Raw genomic sequence first — 17,097 nt, 5'->3', positions numbered from 1 at the left:
ATGGTGCAGGCTTGTCAAAACGTGGGGTCTATTGATCACCACACAGCTTCTCTGGCAACGGCTTTAACTGCCCAGCTACGGGTATATGAAGGGGTAAAGGGGAAAAGTGTCTGCTACCAATGTGAACCAACCGACCACCTTGTTAAAAATTGTCCCAGAAATTCCCTCTGGCTACTTGCCATAAGTACAGCAGAAGGAGGCATTGGATGAGTGAATGTTCATCCCAGGTTGTCAGCAGAAAGGAGCCTCCACTGCAGGGAAACTGGAGGCAGGGCGCGTGGCCGCACACCCCTGCCAATCAAATAACTTTGGCCCCAAACAATCAGTTCATGACTTACTTGCTGCCAGCACAGGCAAGCACTGGCCTGGACCTGGCCTCCAGATGGCCAATAACCTCTACTGCTGTGGATTTAATACCCCCTGGGGTGTGGGGGCCCCTAAGGGCAGGGGTCCACAGCCTCTTAATCAGCTGTCTTTTGACCACAAAGTTGGGTCTATTTGTCCTGCTCGGTGTAGTTGATTCTGATTCTCAAAGCAAGAGTCAAATTATGGGTTGGATACCTGTACCATGCTGTTGTATCCCTGAAGGGCAGCAGCTTGCTCAACTAACTTCTTTTTTACTGTGTGTCACCCCCTGGGAAGGGAAAGAGGGGCTCCGGGGCTTTTGGGAGCACAGGTGAGCCACAAATCTTTTGGGCAAAAACTATCTCCACCTCTCAGCCTCTGTTGACTTGTCACATAGATGGGTGCAGATTTAAAGTCTTGGCAGACACTGGTGCAGACGTTTCCAGTATAAAAAACACAGAGTAGCCTCCTGACTGGCCCACAGTCTTCCCCACTTCGACCATTTTGGGAGTAGGTGGTATGCAGAGGCCTGGACAAAATGCACATCTGCGCATGGTATTTGCTCCTTTCATAGCTTCTATTCCATGTACCCTGTGGGGGAGAGATGTCTTGGGTCAGTTTGGTACAGTTATGCAGATTATGACAAAAAATGCTCAGGTTTTTCAACAGGAGTCATTTATCAGCCATTCCATGGACTTATCAAATTAAAATGGAAAACAGATGACCTCTTTTGGGTTGATCAATGGCCCCCAAAGAGGCAACGGCTAGTTGTCATGGGTTTGTTTAGCTAAATAACATTTCCTCTTCCTGGGAGGGAACCTAGGCTAGTTAACCTGATTTATATTGACCAAGAAGATATTCCATACCATGTTACGTTAGCTCAGATATAAAGAGGCGAGGAAGAAAGCATCTCTCTCTCTTCTGTGATAGCTGCCCACTTCGCTTCTCGTGGGGAAGTAGAATATACTGTTAGTTTTTTTCTCTGTGTGTATGTAGTGCTTTCAGTATTAGTTTTTTTTCCTTCTCAGTGTAAATACAAACTGTCTTTTCTTAGTAAATCTCATATTTACATTTTTTTTTTCCTTCCCTTTCCCTCTGGAAAAAAAAAAAGATGTATGTGGGGGGTAACACAGTTTAGGTGGACACCTAGCGTTCAGCCAAGATCTAACCACCACACTAGTCCACCTGCAAGACCTGGTGCAGGAACAGCTGAATACTGGGCATATAGTACTGACTTCTAGCCCGTGGAATACCCCTGTGTTCTGTATCCCTAAGGAGAGTGTCAAGTGGCGTATGTTCCATGACCTCAGGGCATTTAATACAGTCATTGAGCCAATGGGAGTGTTGCAGCCTGGACTCCCATCACCTGCCATGCTTCCTGCAGGGTGGCCCTCATAGTAATTGACCTGAAGGACTGTTTTTTCACTATCTTTCTGCATCCAGATGATGCTCCTCATTTCACCTTCTCCATTCCTGCCTTAAATCATGTGGAGCCCATGCAGAGATATCACTGGGTTGTTTTACCACAAGGCACATGTAATAGTCCAACTATTTGCCAGACAGTGGTAGCTAATGCCATACACCCTGTCCAGAAGCTCCACCCTTCAGCCATCATTTACCACCACATGGTTGACATGTCAGTGGCTGCTGCCCAAGAGACTGAATTACAATCTATAAAGCTGAGAAGCAGGGTTGCAGGTCGGTCCAGAAAAGATCCAATGAACTCAGCCCTGGGCCTACCTGAAATGGACAATCACGCAGCAGGAGATCGTACTGCAGCCACTGACTCTTAAGGTAACAGACACTATGACACTAAATGATTTACAGCAACTATCAGCAACCATTTACTGGCTTCGACCGATTCTAGGCATTACCACAGAGGAACTGCACCCCCTTTTTGAATTACTTAAAGATGACCCGACTCTAACCTCTATTTGGTCCTTAGCCACAGAAGCAAAACAGGTGCTAAAGGTATGCTCTCAGGCTATTGAAAACAGGCAGGGGAGAAAACGACACCTAGATCTACACATTCTCCTGGCCCTTATCTCTAGCAAGTTTCAACCCTTTGCCATCCTTTTCCAGTGGGATCAGACAGAGTCTGACCCCCTCAGGATTCTGGAATGGGTGTTTCTTCTCCATTCTCCACCTGTTTGGACTATTAATGACATGTTTGCTCAGTTTGTTGTTAAAAGTAGAGGACAACTGCAGGAGATGGATGGATGGGATCTGGAGACTATCTACATTCCAGCAACCAAAGACAACTTGGACTGGCTTCTCACAGCGGACTCTGGATTTCGGGCTATGTTGGCAGACTACAGTGCTGACCATGCCATTCACTCTCCTAAACACAGACTCTGGGCAGAAATGGGGAATTTACCTTTAATGGCTACGCATTGCTACCGACCACAAACTGTATCAGGCGTTACTGTTTTACTGATGCGTCTGGACGGTCAAAAAAGGCTGCAGTGACATGGATAAATCCTGTCACAGGTCACAGGGACAATCAAGTACAGAGCATAGACCACATAGCTCTGTACAGGTGTTAGAGCTTGCTGCTATCCACACAGCCTTTGAGTTGTTTTGTGATGAGCCACTGAATATCATTACTGATTCGTGTTATGCTGCAGGGTTAGTCTCATGTCTCGAAGCCCTCTTTTGAGATGTCACTAATCCTTATCTGTTTGCAGAAATACACACTATATGATTTCTTGTCACCCATAGAAAATTTGACTTTTATATAATACATGTCCTTTCCCACACAGAACTGCAGGACCCATAGTGGAGGGCAATTAAAGAGCAGGTGATGCCACTGTGATTGCTACAGTTCCCAAAACTCTTGAGCAGGCCAAACTGTCTCACCTCTTCTTTCATCAGAATGCATGCTCTTTAAAGAGGTAGTTCCAACTCACAGTGAATCAAGCCAATATTATCATGTCATGTCCTGGCTGTCAACAATTTGCCCCAATGCCATCTAAAGAAGGGGTTAATCCTCAGGCATAACGGCAAATGAGATATGGCAAAGGGACGTGGCTCATATAGCTGAATCTGGTTGGTTAAAGTATGTCCATGTGACTGTAGACACAAACTCTAAATACATTAATGCCACTGCATATGCTGGGGAAAAGGCAAGAGATGTTATCAGACACTGGCTTAGCTGTTTTGCAACTTTGGGAATTCCAAAAACTATAAAGACAGTTAATGGTCCTGCATATTGTTCTTCAAAAGTTAAAACATTTCTCACGGGTGGGGGTTATCCCATTTTACCACACTTACCCACGGGACAAGCTATCATGGAGAGAGCACACTGCACATTGGAAGAAATGCTACAAAAACAAAAAAGGGGGGAATCTATCTATAGTCCACAGAAACCCTGTAGAAAGCATCATGTGTCTTAAACATTTTAAATTGTGATAACACAGATCATAGCAGATAGGAACATCAACACAAATCTCAGGTGTTTTCCTCTCCCAAACCACTGGTCATGATAATAGATTTAGTATCAGGACAGTGGCCAGGACCTGTGGACTTCATGACATGGTACACTTGTGTATCCACAGGTACTAAGATGGATTCCTTCTGGGTGTGTTAGGCCTTATATTAACCCTCCTTCAGAGCAAAAACAATCATCAGAGGTGACAAATGAAGAAACTGGAGTCGAAGAAACACACAACTGATGACTACTACTAAATTTAAACTATGTGGTTGAAATGCAGAGGCATAGTAAAAATCTTAAGTATGCATGAGTGAAGAATGGCTGAGGCAGCCGCATGTGGAAAGTTGTATGGACAAATGTATGTGTGTGAACTCAAAAGCACTTTATATCAAATATGCCTTAAGTAAAATACACTCAGTAATACTACCTCAGCCACATTAACACCTCAGGGGGACAGCTAAACACACTACTTATCCCCTAAAAACCTTTTCCCCTTGAAATAAAGTTGATGTTACGCACAAACCCTCAGAGAAATAAAGTTGACAATTCCTATCAAGTTCACACAAATCCTTAGATAAAAAGTCCTAAATGAATCTACCTGGATTTATGAAGGTTAAATGGTTGGTGAAATTAGTGTGTTAAAATGAGGATTGTTCATGCTAAGAAAGGTTTAAGAAAAAGCTTTAAAAATTATAGTGTTCTGTAACTTGTTATAATAATAGGAAGAAAGGGGGGATATGTTGGCATTAAATTCATTACAGGAAAAAGACCAAAAGGAATTTTAGAATTGTGGTCCTCAAGTATTCTTTTGAGCATGCTCACTGGAGTGCTCGAATGTGATTGGTCGAGAAGGTCACATGTCGTGACGTGTGACTGTTGGAATTGAGTTTATAAGACCTTGTTGTTCCCAATAAATTTGATTTGGCAGCTTGCAACCCAAGCTGCTTGATCCATGAAATCAATGCTGCATAAGATAGGAAGGGAGACATTTAAAGCAGAACTCTAAAATCAGCGCAGTGTGGGGAGGCTTGAGAGGGATCAGTGTTCTCATTTGCTCTGACATGAAAAGAAACAGGAGAGTGCAGAGAGCAGAAGGTGGAGGACAGGGGGGTATGGAGGAATGTGAGGGGTGTTGGGAGTGTGTGTGTGTAAATCAAATGGAGGGGAATTTCTCATCTAATTACTCAGCCATGGCATGCAGACCATGGATATGTTTTCTGATACTTTGACATCAATTTGTCTCTTTTCAGGCTTGCTTCTGAATACCTGACCATCTCTTTCTATGCTAAGATGCTTAAGCTTAAAATCTTCACTATTGTAGACAAATAAGTGTGATTTTTTTTTTTTTTGCAATAGCAAAAACCTTGAGGGTTTGTATTGATCTGACAATGCATGATCTTAGTGCTTCTCTAAGCCTGAAGTGATTTTAGCTTGTTTTGATAACTGTGTAGTAGTCACAGAACTATTAGTCAATCTATTTCAGGTTAAGCTTGTGAACACCATAAATATGGTAAAGGTCTGACAAGCCTTGGGGGTTGACTGCATAATAAAGTATTGCTTTTTGTGGTAACTGAGACAGCAGAAGCTCCTCTGCACCTTTAAACTTTGGTTGAGAGCGTGTGAAGGGAAGCAGACTGTCATAAGCAAATAGATAACAATAAAGCGGAGGAAACCTGGAACAAGTAGAGAGAAATTCTCCTCCACCATACTCCTCCTGGCAAATACAGGAAGATTTGGTTTACTAGCAAAAGACAATTTGAGCAAATGGCATCCCATAAGAAAGATCGTATCTTTGTGGGTTTTTTAAACAACATTTAAGGCCACTGTAAACATCTTGGATAAAGAAAAATGCCTATGAAGAAAAATACTGACATTTAAGTTTTCTCTTGTTGAAAAAACTTTTCTGGACTTTTTTTATGCTACCAGTTTTAAAGTTGTAAAGAAAAATCTGTTTATAGTTAGTGTCATTTGGGGGGAAACTATGTGCCTATGTCAGTCAACATTATTTTTTTAGTAACTAAGCTAAAACATTTGTATCTGGTTTTGCTCCAGAAGTATTTGATTACCTTCTACTTTCCATTTTTAAAGTGACCAGAAAAATTATCTTGATAGAATCCAATCAGCAGATCTTGGACATTCATGCATAGTCCTATTGGAATTGTACAAAAACTTGACATGTTTGATCAGATTATTTACTTGAATAGAAGATGATTACTCTAGAATTAAAATATATAAGTTTTCTTATTATTTACCAAAAAAGTAACATGAAACTACATTAATGATTAATACGCTGAACATTTATGGTGGTGATGGTGCTTAACATCAAGAATTCAGCCTGCATATACCAACATTATACCATAAATCATTGTTTACTTCTTGTGAATCTGGAAATGTTCCTTATTTATATTGGGAAATATTTTTTCATTCACTAATATAAATTAAAGTATATTTAATTTCTCATATATTTATAGTTTGATGGCATATGCTGAAGATTAGGATCAGCTTGTACAAACACCCTGTGTAGTCAGACTGACTACTAGATGGTAAGTAATGCAAAGTCATTGGAAAAAAGCATTGTCCATAATTACCACAACAGAACGTGTCTGAGAGAAAGTTTAAAATAGATACAGCTGGTGAACTCCCACAGAGCTGCCCTAGAGCTCCACGGAGCTGTCTTAGAGCTACAATAATGTGGCCAACAGTGATATGCCCCCTAAGTAAATAAGCACAGTTTCATTGACAGAATAACGTTAACTGAAAGTATTCCTGTGGTGCAGAGAGAAACTTCTGCTCCATGAATTCTGACAAGCCACATTTATCAGTTCAGTTCTTCATGACCTACAAGTCTATTCAAACCCCAGGAGAAACTCCTAACTGGAAAAGATCCTGCCTTTCTCATGGAAGAGAGAAAAGAAGAAATCTGTAGAAGTGTCCAGTCCTACTTAACTGGGTATCCCTCTGGAAGACAAGAGCATATTGCTGGGAGTATATGATTCAATATACAGAAAGACCTCAGATAGGAGCCCTAATAGGCAAAGTCTAAGATTTGCAAGTGTGCAGGGCAGGGCACCGACAAGCTCATTGTGTGCCAGCTCTGCCCAGAGGCCTCTAGAGGTCACCCTGCTTCAGGGGGATCCCCGAGAGCTGGAGAAATCCCTGAGGGAGCATCAGGGAGTTGGCAACATGGATGCAGAAGTTAATCCTGCATGCCCGAGGAAGCAGTGATGAGTGAAACAGTGAACAGCTTAAGATGCATAGAAAATATTTTCACAAAGTTCAGGCAAAACATAGTTTAGCTGTACTTTCCACTTATAGAGTCTGAGAGCCCCACCTCAGTTATGCTCTGAAACCTCTCCAATGTGACAGATGGGGGTCAGATAAGGAACCTGCCACCTGACTTCTTTTCCTGAGTCATTTGCATCCTAATACTAATGTCAAGCTAGCAGCTGTAATTTCCCTTCCATGCACCTCTCTGTCCTTCTCTGACTCTTTTTGCCACCTGTTGTCCCTCTGCTTTCTGCACTTTACTCAGATACCTCTAAGCCTTTTTCCTTCACTGAGCTGTTCTGAAACTGGAGTCACTCAACTGCTCAGATGTGTGAAGGAAGTGGTATCCTGCATGTCACCAAAGAGTTACCTATGATTTGCTGTGCAAGTAGGAGGCGTGTGCATTGCTCACCTTGGCTGCATCTGCAGTGCTGCCCGTTTTCAGTCACATTAACCCACCTTTCTGCTCTCACTTTTCTGTTTCAGAACCTCTTCAAGGGATTAAGTGGCTTTAGTCTATGCATGAAACAGTGTTACTGCTGGAAAGAGAAGACTTCCTGTGTATGAAGGTCCATTTTCCAAATTCCCTGCATGGAGACAAGGATTTTTTGCTTCCCTTTTTATACAGAGAGGCTAACTTATAAATACACAAGGAATTGTATATATTAGTTCTTGAAGGCAAATGCAAGATTAGGAAAGAGTTTGGGCATCTCTGCTACTGCCTTGCATGAACTGTAGCACAAGCTGGTCTTTATCAATAATATTCTTGGGAGATTCACATTTAGTCCCAGTCACTGCCTTTTACATAAGTATATAAATTACTGGTCCCAACTGCCTTTCTTCTTAGAGAATGACTCTACAACTTCCATTGGTAATGGTAATTACTGGGTTATCTCAAGAAATTAATTCCATCTCTTTCCTCCCCAGCACACCAAGTCTTTATCAGGAACATTCAAATAGATTCTTAGAGGCCAATTAAGAAGGTAGCACAGCATGTTAAGCTCTATGTTTAACAAACGAGTTTAATAAAAAAGTTGTCTCCAGGTGAGTTCACAGCAACATGTTAGTTGAAGTACAGCCATGATAAGATTTGCTCTGAAGGATTAGTGTTCTGGCACTTCTGCCAACACTCCTGGAAGATCTCCTTTTACCCAGGGAGCAGCAGAATGAGGTTTCCAGGCCATACTGATCTTTCCAAGCCTTCTCTTTCAGTTCTGATAGCAGAGCTGACAGCAGTCTTTGCAAGCGGAGGATCAAAGATCATGGGGGTTTGTGTTTGTTGTTGTTTTGGGTTTTTTTAATGGGATTTATCAATAGACTTAAATGCTGCATGGAGAAGTGTTCTGTCTGGAGTGATAAATGAGTCTATGTTATATGTGGGATATTGGATGGCAGAGCCATCTTGGGAAGTTCTCTGCAGTCTGCTCAAAATCTTAGTATCTCATTTTCCTATATACCATAATTAACAAGGGAGCATGAAGGAAGTAGATATAATCTCTAGTTCCAACATTTGTTATAGAGCTCCTCTCAAAATCACTTCAACTTAAATGTCTATTGGCTGTTTCCCACGAGAATAACATGAACCTCTGATCAGTTAACCTGTCAGGAAACGACGTCTTCTGACTCTTTGCAAAACATTGTTTCTCTTCCTATTTAATTCCTCCTCAAATTACTAGTTTATGACAATTTCTCCTGAGCTGTCATTACAGAGATCTATAGCAATGCTGATAGCCTCCTTACTGCTTACTCTCTCCACCCCTGCCACAATCAGGTGTTAACCTACATGTCCAGAAAAGCTGATGACTGAATTCCAAGGATTTTTAATATCATAGGCAATTTTATTGTCTATTTCAAGCTGTCCATCTCTCAAACCTTCAAATATTCCATTGAAGTTAATGCATTAACATCTTGATAATATTTTTGTATTTTTATCATATAGTGCTTTTTTTGAAATTTACATTATTTTAAATAATTCAATAACATTTGAGCCTATGTAATGACTTGATCCACATAAGTACTTAGGACTGCCTTCCCATAACCTGCCAATGAGATCTGTGGATGCCTCTGACCTTGCACCTTTTTGATCATGTGACTAATCTGAAACTTTCTGTAGCAGAGACTCACTGGGGAGTGAACAAAGGGATCGAACTCATCCCCATTGTCTTGTCTCCTTAGCTACAGGGCAACTTACTGGATTGACTATTTGGGAAGAATAATATATTCTTCATCAGTAACTGCATACTCTCCTCCAAAAGGAGTGCTCCAACTTTAGTACTGCTAGAGCCACAGTTAATGGCATTTTAAACTTTTTTTTTCTTTTTTGCAGTGCCGATCACAGCAGGTTTTTGAGAGAATATCCTGCTTTCAGACCTGCCCTTCTCTCTATGCCAAGACAGCTATGCTCAGTTCTCCTGAGCCCTTTGCTAACAAAGCATCCTGACATTCACCTGGCTTTCCCGTGGAATTTAGGTCATGGTGCAGAAGGATAGATTGGATGTTTTAAGAACCCCTCTTTACCAGCAGGCCAGCTATGTTATATTACAGTCAAAGACACAGATATGTGGTCCATGAGCTTGCTTCAAAAACTGGTACAGAGCCATTCTTCCTGTTCTTTGAAGAAGTCTCTGGGCATAATGGCCTTTAATTCTTACTTCAGAGATTCAGGTCTCCTTTGATAATCTGTAAGCAGCCTCCCCAGATCTTCACCTAATTCTGGTTCCATCTTGTACTTTTCTGGCTTTATCTTGTCTTTTCAACTATAGTTTTTGGTATTCTGGATTTATTCTAAAAATTTTGTTTGCAGTGTGAGCTGGGCTGAAAACTTTCAGCTACATGGACTGCCAGTGACTGGTTTATATGACCTGGGTTTATCTGATTTGAACTGGAAATACTTAACAATTCCAATCTTTCCATGCTCCATGCTGTGTTAACATTGATCTGGTCAGTATTGATTCCTTCAGAATTTTCCATCATGATGCCTTTTTTTCTGAGTGTACTACAGGTGCAATTTGCTGGGCATTCTTAGTGTTCACGTCTCCTTCACAGTACCTTGCATCTTAGCAGGAAAGTGAGCTCAGGAAAGTCAGCTTTGCTGACTGCAAACCCAGGTCTGCTGACTGTATTCTCTTGTCTGCTTCTCTCCTGGTCAACAAATCTTGAAAACTGAATACTGTTCTACATGAAGCTGGCTATATCCTAATGATTAGAGCATTGCCACTGCATTTTATTTGATGATCACTTGTGCTAGTGAGAGCCCTCAGAAAAGCTAGTTCCCTGTTTCAGCATGTGCTGTAACCACCAGGCATTCCTGCACCACGCATTTGATCACAAGTCCTGGAACTGCAGAGATTTTTAGCTAACATTCTGTCTAACCTAGATCCCAAAAGATTTAGGCAGCAGAAAGGCACATCTCCCCAGACTGAGACTGCTGCTGAGTGAACAAACCACTAACACTGACCCTCTAAGAACAGCTACAGCTTGCACTTATTTAGGCAATAAGAAGTTGAACCATAGCTATAGAGAAGGCAATCAGGGTTGCATTTAGAGAATTTAGAAAGTTGGCATTTCCCTCTGTTTGCAATGTTGAGGTTTACAGTAGAAGAGGGCGAGACTTCCTGCAGGTTCAGTGTTCCTATGCCACTCTTCTTCTAGTCTTGTTTCATTATTATAAATCTAACCTTGTAGCTGACTTTAACTGGACTGGCAGACGTACAGTAACAACTACTGAATATATTTTGGCAGGGTCTCAGGTACCTACTGAATGACAAGCATGTTTGAAAAGCTACACACTGTCTGGCTTGTAAGACACAAATCTTAGCATTTCTCATCTATTTTAAACCCACTCATTAACCAGTCAGTGTTGACAGGTAGGAAGCTTGTTGGACAGTAAATCAAAGAAGAAAAAGAACCACCCAAAATAGGTGGGACTCAGGAAGGCAAGTCGTCCTTCTTCTAAGTTCAGTGTCTTCTTGTTGAATAAAATCAGAGTTACTAAACCAAATTCAGACGTGTTTAGAAACTATTTCCTCAGGTATCACTGCAGGTGGAGATGGCATCTAAAGAGCATTTGGCTTATAAAAGATATATATATAGTCAAGAAGAGCTCTTTTCTATTCAACAGTAATTTTGTGTTACAGAAACAACTCAAGAAAAAAGCCTTTATTAAATTCTCAAGTACCTTTGTCTTCAAGACATTCTAAAACATTCTACCTTGTTCATTGGTTTTAAATTCACCCTTCCTCAAATAGGGTGAACTAAAGCAGGTTGCTCAAGACTTGGCCATGTCTTTGAACATGTCCAAGGATGGAGATTAAACCATCTGACCACCCAACTCCAATGGTCAACCACCCTCACAGCAAAAAGTCCTTTCTAATGTGTGAAGGAATTTCCTGTGTTTCAGTTGTTACCCACTGCCTCTTACCTTCTCACTAGACACAACTGAGAAAATTCTGGCACTTTGTGGGTTATTGTTGAGGAGACACAGGCCCAGGCCTGTGATTCAGCAACAATTCCTCAGAATTGCCATAAAGAGGTGACATTTTAAACCAGTGCTCCCCAGAGTAGCTACGGTGTACATACCGAAAATGAGAAAGCACAAGGCAATATGTAGTGTTAGAATTTCAGCTGGAGGGGATTTTTAAAGGTCACCTAGTCCAATCCCTCTGCAAGAAGCAGGGACATCTTCAGTCAGATCAGGTTGCTCAGTCCCATCCAACCCGACTCCAGGAATGGGGCACACACCACATCTCTTTCCAGTGTTTCACCACCCTCATCATAATAAATGTCTTCCTTGTACCTGAACTGAATCTACCCTCTCAAATTTACATTCATTACCCCTTGTGCTGTCACTAAAGGCCTTGTGGTGGGATTTGTTTTGGCTTGAACCATCAGTACAGATCGAGGCAGTATTTCCTAGCAAATATGCTGATGGGGAAGAAGAACTTTTTTTGCTGGAGGGATAAGCAGTTCTAGGGTGGACTCTACAGAGCATTTGGGAAGCAAGAAATTGCAGTTTAGCAGCAGGTTTGACTGCCCAGGATCTGTTTGCATACACACACAAGTGAGCCAGAGTCCCTTTTCTGAACAGCCCCTGCTTATCCTTCTTCAGAACCCTCATGGCAAGTTGTTCTTCCTGATGCCTTTAGCCTTGACAGTCTGTGTTCTCCCAAGGCAGGCATGGACAGGGACATGCCCTTCCAGTCAAATGTCTTGCATGTCATTGGTTGTCTCTGGCTGGTATAAATATTGTGTAATACTTTTTTATCTCTCTGGTGTTTCCTCTGAAGAATTACGTAGCTCTTTGGTATTCTTTCCTTCTGCTAGGTTACTGCTGTGTGGACAAGGGGATGGCACAAAATTGTGTTCTGTGCCAGACATCAGGTGTGGAACGGAGAGCATGAGAGCAGCACAGAGATCCCAGCCTGCAGATGTTTGCTATTCTGCTCTCCCTATCTGATGAGTGAAAAAAAAGACTCAGAGTGGGAAGAAAATTGTCTCTTTGTTCCATATTGGAGGGAGATCTCTCTCACTCTCACTGGGCCACTGCTGGGTAAATAACAGTCTGTACATCTTTCTCTTGTCCTAGGATGGAGATATCTTTGCCTTTCTGTGTAGATAGTCTTGTCTGAAATCACAGATTTGTCTGTAGTTATTGGTGTTTGATTATAACTACATAATTCATGGTAAAAGTAGACATGCAGTGTTCTCCACAATTCTGGTTCTCATGAATTTGAAGAGTTTAGTATCTCCTGAGGGTAGAAAGTACCAGCTTCCCTGATCAGAAAAACAGCGTCTTTGTGGGCAAATACTGGGAACTCAGCAAAGCCAGCTGTTAAGACATCCATAATATTCCTGCTATGGACAATGAGAAAAGGCTGTTGTTCCTCCCCTGATGGGGATAAGCCCCCTTCCACAGGGATGAGTAACCAAAACTACAAATGCACTTACAAGATGCTCTAATGGGTGGATAGCAAAGCACTTCTCAGAATGATGATAAGTGATGTCTTGCATCGTAGAATTCAGTAACATTTCCCACACAGTTTTGCCAAGCTAAGGCTTGCAAGGCCTTTGGCAACAGAGACTGAGGGACAAAGAAACTGCTGCAGCCATTTATCAGTGCTACCTGTGCCCTGCCTACCATGTGATGCCACTGCTTCCCTCCATAACACTGATGCCATGTGTGAGATCTCCCTCCAGTGGTATTCAAGAAAGGACAGGGTGTGTGTGGAGAGCATATCTACAACCTCAATCCCACTGCAAGGGAAGGAAACCCACATCTCAGAGCAAAACAAGTGCTGCAGAAATTCTCTTCCTGGCCCTTTTTTATCAGAGAAGCTGAGAAAAGTTTTCAATTTCCTATACCAAGGAAGTTTTTTTTCTTACCAAAGACAGATGGTGATGTAATGAAACAGGGCAGATGAGGGTGATCATGATGGTCGTGTTCAGAAAAGCTTGTGGAAAAAGTAGTCACTCTGTCCATCATGTAGAGATTTCTTCTCAGGAAGGACTTCAGGCTCTACACACCCGTAGAGACCAATCCCAAGGAAAATGTCAGAGCACACACTGAATGGTGTGTGGGCACATGAAGGTGTGAGCACATGTGTGTGCATGTGTGCAGAAAGAACGATTTCTTAAAATTAACTGAGAATGTCTGAAGCAAATGTATAAATCCCTCAGTTCTTATATTTGGCTCATATCATATTCCCTGGGCAGCTGGTACAGAGAAATGTTTCACTCACTCCTCAGAGCGCTCAAAGCTCTCCTTCATAAGATGTCAGTGAAACCCTAACCAAGGAGCAGTGACACCAGCATCTGTAAAAATAACTGTCTGGGCTGGGATTCTTAAAGAAGCGTTTGGATTCCTGAGCCCAGTATAGAACAGGCATTTTCATAACAAGTGATGGGGCTCTGTGAGGCCCCTTTTTCAGGTTGGTACATTTTAAGAAGTCATTGCTCACTTCACATGTGACAGGGAAAGAAGCACCTTTATCTTGTGTCCCTGTGTGATCCCAACTCAGAGTTAGTGATTTCACGCTATTCCCGTGGACCAGAAGGTCCTTCCCACCCTCTGCCTACAGCAAACTTGTGACATGAACCTCTGAGAGCCTATTTTTTTTGAAAATGACTGTTGCCATTATCATACTGACCAATGGCTGTGGGTCCCACTTGGGATCAGGCAAGAAGAGGCTGTGCCACAGAAAGCTTGGAGTTCATGTGCTGATGCTGTGGTGCATGGGCAGGGTCTGCTCCAGGGAGGGAGGACACCCCCCTGTTTGCTTGGGCAGGCTGAGCACAGGCAGTTCAGATGCAGCCATTGCACATTACACTCTGTGCATTCATTCCACAGCTGCCCAGCCATGGCCTCTATATAGATATTTTAGGGGCATTTTGTAGACATTTTACAAGAGTGGCCTCTAGACCACCTCTTTCATAGGAAGTGTATGTGTATTAAATGGGGAGGGGTTTAGTGGTTAATAAGGATATTGTGAGACCATTGCATGCCTAAAAATGTTGAATGAGGAGTGGAGAAGGCACTGCTTTTGTCTGGGATGGTGATAATGGAAGCTCTGATATCAATATTCTTTTTGCATTCACCAGCACTTGATCTAGAGAATACCATGAAGAAAGGTCTCATTGTGTCCATAAATTCCATTTTGACAAACCACTACTGTAATTCCAGTGTGGAGCAGAGGCAGTCCCTTGAGTATCAACTAAGAAATATTATTTGATTGAAATATTCAGTAAACACTAAATAAACACGACGTTTCGTGCCATAATTATGCCTACAGCTTCCTGTGAACTCCAGAAAGTATTATCCTACTACACCTGTGCCTATGAATCTATGTTTACTGTCTGAAAGAGACACTGGATATAGAATGTGGGCTTGTCTAAATAAACTAGCCAAAAATTCTGGTTTTAAAGAGAGGGCTACTTTAAGACACAGTAATTCCCTGAGCTAAATGAGAGAAATTGAACAAAAGAGCTCTGGATCAGAATAGAATTACCAAAAAGGTAATTTTACAAGAGTTGTAGTTCATCATGGGCTCCAGTAGCTGTGCTGAAAGCCCTACTGGTGCGTTCCCACTGCCTTTAGGACCCCATGAGCAGGATTTGATGGGTGGGGCACTTGGTGGATAAGAAATTGACTGGACAGTGCCACTAAAAGAGTTGCCCACATTTCAGTGTCCAAGTGGATATAATTATTTTTTCCCAAGTCTGTAGTTCTAGTTATCCAATGAGCACTTAGATCTTTAATATATAGGGTTTAATTTCCTCATACAATCTTGGCTAAAGCTAATAAAAATTTGGACAGTTGTCTCCAAACTATTGGGAAACTCACTTCTTCAGCTAAGCATGATGGTCTTTTCCAATTGAAGATGAGCAGAATGGCAATTGTTTTTCATGTCAAATGGAGATGTTGTGAGTGTATTATATTACATACATATTGAAATCCAGTCAATTAAAGATCTTATGAAACTCTCTGTCACTGATAAGAGAGAGATAAGCTCTGTATGTGTTTGCATTTGTCATAAGCTTCTTGATCCTTCATTCTCCTGTGAGACAGTATTATCTAATACTGTCCTGCCAGTGTATTCATTTTTCTAAACATTGTTTAGAAACCTGTCATCTAAACTGAGCTACTTTTTATGCCATTTTACCACATTTCTGCTTCATTTTAGTTCAGTATGACTGCTGAAGATTTTGTACTAATTTTTTTGATTATGTTCAATGCCAAAATCTTTTTTGAGCTTTTGAAATCCCTGCTATGAGATAAAACTTTTTATGCAGAAGAGTCATTTCAACATTACTTTGAGGGCAGGAGCAGCACAACCACAAATGTCAAAACAAGATCCTACTGAAGAGAAATTTTTTCCACCATCTAGTCACTGGATTTCTATGGAGTCTTGACAGCAGGTGGATCTTGTAGCTTCTTTTTTTGTTGTTGTTGTTCTTGCAGTAATGCAGAAACAGCCTTTAACTTTTGAACTTTCATTTCAAGGCTATGAATGGAAGGTGGAACAGTTTTGTCATATACTTCTAGAAAAGGCAAAGTAAAATATCTTCTTTTATGAGGACCCTTGCATTTTTAGCGGAGCTCAGTGCCATTAAATGTTGAAGTAGCAGTGTATAGGCAGCAACTATGTTTATCCTTACTTTTGGCTTAAAAAGTAGTTAAATTTGACACCGTGCCTCTGTGCAAATTCAGATTTTTATGTTTAAATATTGTTTCCTTTAAATCCTTTTGATTGTAAATGTAGCAAATTTTGAAGGATTGTGAAGAATTTGCAACCTCCTCGATATTTTTCTAATTTTGAATATTTTTCTGTATCATAGATCATAAACTTTCCTTCACATTGTAGAAAATTTTTTTTTAGCTTTGAATTCTTGTAAATCTGAACAGATAAAAGGGTTTAAAGCTCTAGATTACAGTAAAAAAAATTAAAAAATTAAATGTTGGAAAATTTGAGTTATGAGCTAGAGACGGAGAAAACCACAATGCTTTCAGTGGTTGTGACTGGCCCTTCTATCACAATTGTCAGATGGACAGAGACAATGTGTTGATTGTGTATAGAAAAGCACAAGATTATAACTCATGAAGATAAGTGGGTGAAAAATATTACTATATGTAGACTATTTAAAATATCAGTTTGATAAACCAGGAAAATATGTTGAACCAGAGCTTCAGTCCCAGGCACTCGCCCCTGCCAACAGGGTTCTGGCTGCAGCCCTGCTTCTTCCTGCCCATTCTTAACCCCATTCCCTAAACTGCCAAGGCCTTTCTATCCCCTCCTGAGCCAGGACGTATAGCCCCTGTGCTGCTGGACACCACATGGCAGGACCCCGGCAGGCAGTGCCTGCCTTGTACGGAGCAGCCCACTGGTGCTCCGGATCCCACTGGTGCTCTGGATCCCACTGGTGCTCTGGATCTCACTGGAAGGAGGTGTCTCTGCCAACACAGAATCCCAGAATCACAGAATGTGCTGAGATGGAAGGGACTCACAGGGATCATCCAGTCCAACCCTCAGCCCTGCCCAGGCCCATCCCCAAGAGTC

General features: G+C 41.6%; 1 protein-coding gene across 1 annotated transcript in view; it reads left to right on the top strand.

Annotated features, from left to right (window-relative positions):
• Positions 1 to 17,097, top strand: part of LOC114065645 (myosin-1-like) — a 26,757-nt gene continuing 9,660 nt past the window's right edge. Inside the window, exon 1 of the mRNA XM_027899702.1 lies at positions 1 to 93. Within this exon, the coding sequence (XP_027755503.1) occupies positions 1 to 93 (93 nt within the window). The remainder of the gene's footprint in view (positions 94 to 17,097) is intronic.

The sequence above is a fragment of the Empidonax traillii genome, unplaced genomic scaffold (genome assembly GCF_003031625.1).
Source record: "Empidonax traillii isolate 1590-97213 ecotype Southwest subspecies unplaced genomic scaffold, ASM303162v1 scaffold685:size505991, whole genome shotgun sequence".
Lineage (NCBI taxonomy): Eukaryota > Metazoa > Chordata > Aves > Passeriformes > Tyrannidae > Empidonax > Empidonax traillii.
Note: the sequence above shows the minus strand (reverse complement) of the source record. Positions and strands in the feature narration are given on the sequence as shown.